The sequence below is a fragment of the Guillardia theta genome (genome assembly GCF_000315625.1).
Source record: "Guillardia theta CCMP2712 unplaced genomic scaffold GUITHscaffold_286, whole genome shotgun sequence".
Lineage (NCBI taxonomy): Eukaryota > Cryptophyceae > Pyrenomonadales > Geminigeraceae > Guillardia > Guillardia theta.
In genome coordinates, this window is record NW_005434390.1 from 4,222 (window position 1) to 12,893 (window position 8,672).

Genomic DNA, 8,672 nt, shown 5'->3' on the forward strand with positions numbered 1-8,672 from the left:
CAGTCTATCTCTCATGTGCTCCTCAATTCTGTTTTTGTGTGCATTAAACTCGGACTTGAGCAAAAACTGTCTTGTTACAACGAAGGTCGATGTGATATCTGCGTGACTTTGGACTAGTACAAGTCTAACAAACTTGTATTCCGTCAAGGCCCCCCCGGGAGCCGCAGTGACTCAGTGAGGCGGGCCCGAGTCCCAGGCAGCGAGTCGGGGGGACGAAAGTTTGTGGCACTGCTTCCCGCCTTTTTTGCCTACCCCCCACCCTCCCAATACCTACTACATACTAGACTACCCCCACCCTCCCACCGTCAGTGTACCTACTACATATCAAACTACCCCACACCCTCCCAATACCTACTACATATCAGACCACCCACCACCCGTGGGGACAACTTCGTTGTTTGTGGCATGTCGGCGAGGGAGCAGGGCGGGCGAGCGGCGGGGACTATGACGATGAGGCAGGGAGGGAGCGGGAGACAGGGAGAGAAGATGTCGTTAGCAGCAGAATCGAAGCTCTAAGGAGTGAGTTGGAAGGTTTGAGGTTACAGGCGTCCGTCAACAAGGACAAATGGAGGGAAGCAATCGAGATGTTGGGGAGGAAATAAGTAGATTAAAGAAGAAGGTTGAAGCTCTGCAGGAGGAACGAATCCGTGAGAGACAAGAATCATACTGGAGGAATGATGCTCTGCTAGATGAAATAATGGAAGCAGCAAAGAGGAATCAAGCTCTGCAGGAAGATCGAATCCGTGAAAGACAAGAATCAGAGAAGAGGAATCAAGCTCTGCAGGAAGAACTGATCGACTCAAAAAATACAATTAAAACTGTTCTCAAAGTACTAAGAGAAACAAAAACAATGATCCACGCTCTCCAGGTCGACATGAAGCAAAGTATTCAAAAATTGCTGTTCAAGGCACAAATGGCGGACAACTTACGATTCGCCTACTTCGACGACCTTGGCTCTGATTTGGTCAAGCTTCCAAACTCTCCTGCTGTATTCGGCCAGCGCGTTTGCTTTACTTTCTTCCAGCATGCATTGACCTTACCTGATCAATGTGTGGGTCATAAAGCATCAGACTGCAAAGACCGCAAGGAGGACCACGTCCAAGACAGCCACAGAGACGTCGGAGCATACGACATAGATGGCCGTAAGGTCACAACCTCATCGGTGGTAGAGAGAGCGCATTTGATCCCATTCAGCCAACCATGTCGGCTTGACTGGTCGACTGCTGTGCAGAATACCCTTCCTGAGGACATGCGGTCGCATGACATGATTGAGAAGGTTTTGTTTGGGTGTTACGATCGAAGCGGGAGCTACATACCAGGCATTGCGGAAAGCTCGATCAACTTCATCTATCTCTATTCACAACGCGAGCACTTGGACAACAAAGCAGCTCTGATGTTGATTCCGTTTCTATCTCCTGAGCAGCAATTCGATTGGAACGGTGAAGGGTATGACGCGATCCTAATCTGTGCACATCAGAGAGTCTATCATGAAATTTATTTCGAGCTTGATACTGGACCAGTCCGGGCAATCAACTCAGAGCACAATCATCACGCGTCACAGGTTGACGAGGAGTCTCTCCTCCAGGAGATCTACAAGCCAATGAGGGAGAAATATTTGATTCCCAGCGTGTATCAAGGTAGTGTTGCATTGTATGATGTATAGACCGTACCAGTGAGCGTGTTCTAGATGACAGGCAAAAGCTTCATCAGGCTCTAGAGTACATCGAGACCCTGTTGAAAGATATTTGCGTGGTCAAGTGCGAAGAAAGCTTAGCAAAGCTACAGCAGGACGCCAATATCTGGACCGATGTCTTGAAACGTGACAATCTAGACAAGGTTGCGGCGTGTGATGATCTGAGGGAGAAGTTGAGAACAGAGAGGATGGTGAAGGTTTTCAAGGGTCTCAAGTCTGAACCTGTACCCGGCAAGCTTGCATGTTTTCGCGTGATCAAATTCAAAGCCAACGGTCCTGAAGAGGAGCCTCAGCCAGCACACACGGCCCCGCATCCTCTTCTTCTCTCCCTTCGCTCGATGAACTCAATCACCAATCATTTCTACGGAGACTTGCCAAATGGGAAATCCAGCATGCTTCTTCTCACATCCTGTTAAATCGGCATGGAGGAAGGGATGGTATTCTACTGTGAGCATTGCTTACGAAACAGGTGGGGCCACCATTGTGCTGAGGAAGGAAAGACTTCTGTCATGGGACCCTACGGTCCTGAGATCCATTAGGAATCCAGCTCGTCGATGTGTGCAGACAATAGTCTTGAGGCGTCACACTGTGCGGCCAAGCTTGGTGGATCGGATCAACGAGTATCCTCCGACATGAACCAAAAGTTGTCTCAAAGCAGCGCCCGCAAGTGATGTCCCATGAGACCTTCCTGGTTGTTGAATCTGTGCCTTAACAAAATAAACTTAGTTCTGGGCCTGCACAGCGTGCGGCTCAACCAGGAGCATGATCCATGGCCACTGAGCTGCCGCACCGAGTGCAGGTGGATAGCGGAGTTGTGAGCTTCTCCTCTATCCGCACTCTTCTGACCTCCGTCCTGTGCAGCATCTGGTAATAGGAATAGGCGAAAGCAGAGTCAGGATTCCTTCCGTCATTACACGCATTTCACAGGTTAGCTGCAGGATTGATAGGACAAACTTGTACCACTGCTGCCTCCGTCTCGGCCTCCTCTCCCACTTGCTCTCTGCTTCTACTTTCGGGCATCCTTCCTGTTTCTCCTTGCTTCCCTCCTTCCTCTCTGGACGCATCAGGAGGTGCTCAAGTGTTCTCAGAGCAGGATGCAGCTCTCTGCCATGGTTGATCGTTGCGAGCAGCCATTCCTTTACCTTGGGCGCAGCCGTCCTCTCCTCTACCGTGCTTGACCGCCCTTCCTCCCCCTCTCCTTCTCCCTTCAGCTCCTCGCTCCTCGGGGACAAGCAAGTGTAAAACGTTTTTTTTGTTTGCGGAGAGGGAACGAGACGAAGGCGAAGGGGAGGATGAGAGGAGAGACGAGGAGGGACGAGGGAGGGAGAGGAGGGACGAGGAAGTAGAGCAGAGCAGAGACAAGGAGATGAGAGGAGGTAGGAGGAGGGACGATGACGACTCGAAGGGCACCATGTGAGGTTGACTTCTTGGTTTGTCTTTGTAGCTCAAAGGAGATCTCATCTCGTCTTTCAACGTACCATTGTTCTGATCTTCGTGTGGCGGCGACAGTCTCACATTGATGTACTTGTCGACCAGATCTCTTAGACTTGGCAACGCATGACCTGTTTATCATTCTCAGGTGATTGTATTGGCTATCTTCATCATCATATCAGGTGCTCGTATCGGCTATTCCTATCCTTGTCCTTGTCAAAGCGTCTCATCTCAATCATTTGTCAATGCAGCATCTTGCCTTGTGTGCTGCTCGCAGTTGAATGGAGTGTCTTTCATTTGACCAAGGGAGAGCACAGGGACATACCATCATAACAACAATGGCTTTCATAGGAGATGTCAAGATGAGTGTTCTCTTTCCTGGGAGTTGCTCAGCGGGGTTGGGATGCTTTCGTAGAGGTGTTCGAAGATCTATGATGCTGAAAGGAAGTGTTGACTTGATTTGTTGACAACGAAATAGAAGCGCGTCGGGACGATTTCGCACGCCGATGATGTTCAACTCAGTGTCTTGACATGACATGACACACCTTGCACTAGTGGGGGGTTCTGCAGGTTCCGTCGCCTTCTTCCTCCTCTTCCCTTGCTGCCGGTCTCCTCCGTTTCAGGCCACTCACGATCAGCTGTGCGTGTGTTAATCCATGCTGACAAATCAGAGCGAACTTTAGCTGCCGGCAGCAGCTCTCGGTCAGAATCCTCGGGTCTCCAAGACAAGGATCAGTCCACTTGTTGCTTATTAGAACAAGTCTGTTATGATACAGGGAGCGTCTTGTTGTCCACACGCTCTCGCCGAGCCTGCGACCTGAAAAGGCTTCCGTCCCACCTCGTTGCTGCTCATAGAAAGTTGGAGGGGCAGCAAGAACGAGACTCCCTCTCAGTCCCTCAGAGACAAAAACCTTGTCCTAAGAGGCGCCGACATGGGCAGTTGCGAAGCTACCTCTGCAGCCCTCCTACCAGCAACAAGCAACGAGATAACAGAGCGATCTGTGGGTTCTCCATGACTTGACCATGCTCGGCTACCAGCTGCTTGCCGCATGCGTCATCTTAGAAGAGAGGGAGCGTCACTGCTCGCCGTTCGCTTGTTGCTACCCGACCATGGCGCCGGTTGAAATGTAAAGCGGGGAGGGGAGAAAGCCAAGATGGTGATTTTTCAAAATACAGAGAGAGATTTGAAACATTTCAGACATTTTTTTACCCTTGTAAGGACATTTACTACAGAAGCTGTACCCTTTTAAGAAATTCGATATCAGTACAATTTATTTGTACTAGATGTGATAGAAAGCGAAGAAAACTGGTACAAATGTTTACTCACATATAATTCCCCACCCTGTTGCTGTGATCTTTTTTCTCATTTCAACTTTTCTCGTGGGGAAGAAAGCTGGTCAATTGTTCACCCAAAAAATGAATATAAAACATTTTAAGGTGTTAAAAAACACTTGTAGCTGACCTTTACACCCACCCCCTTGGGTCTTCCATTCCTTTGCAGATGGGGTTTGCAGATGGGGGGTGGGGTATATCAGTCATAGACCAGGCAGTGCTCTAGAAGATTGAGAGCCTGAAATGTACGGGGGAAACGAGAGGGTGGGGGGTGACAGGGTGGTCTCTATATTGAACCAACAACATATCAGCAGATAACGGGTCCTCCCCCCAGAAGAGGGGTGCTCCGTCGGAACCGAAACTGATGACATATAAGGCGAGTTATAAAAGGGGGTGGTGGTTTCAGTTGTAGAGTGAGAGGGGGGTTCGAGCTGGATGAATTGAGTCATGTTGACCATAATGTGGAGGGTGGGGTACCAGGGTACGTGGAACCCCACCGGGTGACCCCAGAAAAAAAAATTTGAACTTTTGGATTTTTAACTCCATATAACAGTTTTAGAGCTACAACACATTTTTAAGTTACCAAGAGTAGGAAGGTGCCGATTCGACACTTGAGTGGCATAATTATACAATATTTGTAGAATATTATACATAAATAGTATAATTATATCAAAATTTCACAAAAGAATAAACTATTCAAAAAAATTGCTGTGAGTCGGTTCAGTTCAAAAGGTCAACCACTTATTGACTGCGAGGACCCACCCCAACCCCTCCACCCACCCCCACCTCATACTCCTCAAATCCAAATTCTAACAAGCACCGGTACTTGACACAGACCACCCACGGTCGCCCAAACCTGACAAAGTCACTGTTGACTCTCTGGAAAAGTACCCGTGTACCACATGACCCCTACCCCACTAAAGTTCGCTTTACATCGCCACCACCCTCCGCCGCTTTACCTAAACATTTACTACCCACCCTGAGCAAGAACGTTAGGATTTTTTTTTTACATATAATAACACATAGTTTTTTTATCTCACTTTATAATCAGATTTTCATCCCTTATAACCTGGTCATTCCCGACGCCCCCTTCTGTCCCAGCCATGGCAGCTGCCGTGTGAACGGGAGCGCTGTCTTCATGGCGTATGCGAGATAATCTCCTCCCTCCCTCCCTCCCTCCCTCCCTCCTCCTCATCTGATTCCTCTCTCCATTCCATCCTCAGCTCTCTCCGTACTTCACCTCCCGCATCTTAATTAAGTACCCCTCCCCCTCCCACTCGTCCCTTTCGCCCTCTTCCTCCAGAGGTCCTCTGAGAACCTCTCCTCAGCATGGCCGACAGCTTTTCCATGTGGCCCTTGCAGGGATCCCAACTTCTTCCTTTCCACGAAACGGTGCTCAGCGGAGCAGATGCGCATGTCTTCATATTTCGCCTCCATCCCTCCAACGAGGGTAGTGTTGGCTGCTGCTCCAGCAAGCGGTTTGATGAGGCGGCCTTTGCTCAAGAGCTCCACCTAGCCATCCATCGGCTGCTCTCAGATCGCTGGGCAGCTCTATCTCAAGTCTACAGCAGCAGGGTCTACGCCGACCTCGACTGCCTCCCTCCCTTGGGTTCGAGTGAAACCGAGAGGGAGAACCGGATGAGGTACCTGTGCTCCTGCACAATGTTCGTTCCTGTCATCACGTGGGGGACGGAAGACAGCTTGTTGGATGAGCTTACGATGCTGAGCAACGAAAGGGACAAGGAGAGCAGCTTCCTGGCTAGCGTGTTAGCAGCCTTCTACCTGCTGAACAAGGGGATTGGGCGGCTTAAGGCCATAGTCCCGATCCTGCGCGACGAGTCATGCGGGAGGGTGTCGATCACGGAAGTGTGTAGGAACCTGAGCAAGACCTCGTCGCTGATCAACTGTCACAAGGCAAGCCTGCTGCTGCTGGAGGGCGGGGTCAGGAAGGATCAGAGTATGATCGTGGAGTACCTCGCCTCCTTCTCCGTCCAAGAAGTGATTCTGTCGCTGCTTCCTGTCCACTGGAGGGTCGCAGCAGGGTTGAAGACGAGCGACATGGGAGTGTCCAAGGACATCCAGGGAGGGCACAGCATGTTCATGATGGGTGAGAACGATATCAAGACGAGCGCGTACGAGGCAGGGCAGGCGGTGACGACGATACTGCTGGAGCTGATGGACGTGTATGTGAGGAGGAAGATGTGGGAGTTCTCGAGCCACAACTTCCGGGGGATCGAGCTGCTGCAGATGTTCAAGGAGGCCGGGGTCGACGACGTGTTCTTCGAGAACTTCGCGCTCAAGAGCTTCGACTCGTTCGTCCGGCTCAACTCCTCCCGCTCGTGTCGAGGACGCGGCCTGAGGAGGCGGAGTTCCTCTCCTGCGAGACGCTGAACCTTAAGGGGACGAGCAGTACCAGAGGAACGTCGACACGCTCAACATGCTGGTCGAAAGGTTCAAGGACGACGAGCGGCTGCTGCCGCTGGACACGAGGCTGAGGAGGTACAGGGACACAGAGGTTGACGGGATCCTTGCGCTAAGGACGACCAACTCGCTGGAGACGGCTCAGTTGAAACTGCCGGCGCAGCGGGGCATCTTTTGCCTGCTGTGTGTCCAGCTGACGTTTGCGCTGAACCAGATCAAGCTGACGGTGAACTTGGACCTGGTGTGGATGCGGGACCCGGTCTGTGTAATCGCCACTCCCAAGATCGTCTCAGTCCCCAGCCTGCTCAACGTCGTGCTGGGTTTCCTCTGGTGCTTCCTGCTGGGGACTGCGGTCGTCGTTGACAAGTTCGGGACTCCGTTCCAGCGGAAGCGGGTTATGATCAACACCATCATCAGCATCCTCGTCGGGTACATCCTCACCTTCTTAGTTGACATCGTCCAGTGCTCCATCTACACGGGCAAGTTGGACCGCTGCTGTCAAGGGTTCCACGTCTTCGTGACTATAGCGTTCGTCATTCTGTTCCTCTACTTTGCGCAGTACAAGCAGCAGTACGTCTGGATCGCAGTCTTCTTCATCCAGGGCGCCTACTGCATCTTCCAAGGGCTCAAGGAGGACGACTGGACTAGCTACATCTTCTACTTTCTCGGCAGCATCTGCATTGTCATCTCCTGCTGGGTGCTGATAGTGTACCGCATCAACTACCGGAAGACGCTCAAGAAGCTGGAGCTGGAGATGCTGAGCTTCCAAGGGACGTGGAACCAGCTGGTAGAAGGGAAGGCGGAAGTGCTGAGAACGCTGGACGAGAGGGTGGGGGAGATACAGGCCGAGCTCAAGTCCAAGATCGCGCAGCGGGTAGAGTCGCCGCTGCAGCAGCTGGTGGAGATGCTGGAGTTGAGGAGAACGAGGTACAGCACCCGCATGCACAAGATCACACAGCAGTGTCAGGACCTGCAGCAGCTCTACCTCGAGGCCCAGCAAGTCAGCGCTGACTTCCAGCAGCTGATCGCTACCTGGACGCCAGTCGGGTTCGTGTGGGAGGGCAAGCTCAAGTCAGTGGCGAGGGCGATACAGAAGACTGTGAGGTCGTACGGGAGGGACGCATCCTGTCTGACGGACATCGTGCGCTGCACTGTGGTGGTTGACTCGATCGACGACGTGCTCACGTGGGTTGAAGGGCTAAAGAGAAACTCGATGGTGGCACATGGGATAGCTACCCCGAAGAATTTGAAGAGGAGGATATCGACGGATGCGAGAATCGAGGTGAATCGGAGGAGGAGGAAGGGGAGGAGGAGGAGGAGGAGGCGGCGGAGGCGGAAAGAGGGAGAGAGGGGGAGGGGAAGGAGGATGTGGTCGGGGACAGGAGGCGAAGAAGGGTTTGGAGAATTTTGTGGGCTGACGTGGTCTTGTTTGCAGATGGATAGAGATGACTTTCTTGAGAAGAAGTTTATGAGCATAACAAGCATCAAGAACAGGTGAAGGAGAAAGAAGAAAGGAGGCGAGGGGAGGTTGGTAGAGGGTGTTGCTGGAGAACATGCTGAGGGGATAGGAGGAGGAGGAGGAGGAAGAGGAGATGGTCAGGGGGAGGTAGGAGGCTGAGTTTGTCATGTGCAGGTACTCGATGAAGTCGAATTTCGCTTCCACGGGAGGATATCGCGATCTCTGCGTCTGTGTGGAGGTGAAGAGAAGGGGCCGAAGTAGAAGAAGGGAGGGGGAGGGAGGGGAGGAGCAGGAGCAAGAGGAAGGGAGGGGGAGGGAGGGGAGGAGCAGGAGCAA

At 51.9% G+C, this 8,672-nt stretch overlaps 2 protein-coding genes across 2 annotated transcripts; both read left to right on the forward strand.

The window, feature by feature from the left end:
• Positions 1 to 850: 850 nt before the first annotated feature.
• On the forward strand, positions 851 to 2,109 carry GUITHDRAFT_122123 (hypothetical protein; the record flags this gene model as incomplete). The annotated part of the gene is made up of 2 exons (XM_005818606.1): positions 851 to 1,637; positions 1,688 to 2,109. 2 exons carry the CDS (start codon positions 851 to 853, stop codon positions 2,107 to 2,109), a joined length of 1,209 nt encoding a protein of 402 aa, XP_005818663.1.
• Positions 2,110 to 6,118: 4,009 nt separating this feature from the next.
• GUITHDRAFT_122124 (hypothetical protein) lies at positions 6,119 to 8,375 on the forward strand (the record flags this gene model as incomplete). Its single annotated transcript, XM_005818607.1, has 3 exons — positions 6,119 to 6,797; positions 6,856 to 8,159; positions 8,313 to 8,375. The coding sequence occupies 3 exons, from the start codon at positions 6,119 to 6,121 to the stop codon at positions 8,373 to 8,375; spliced, it is 2,046 nt and encodes a 681-aa protein (XP_005818664.1).
• Between the last annotated feature and the right edge of the window lie 297 nt (positions 8,376 to 8,672).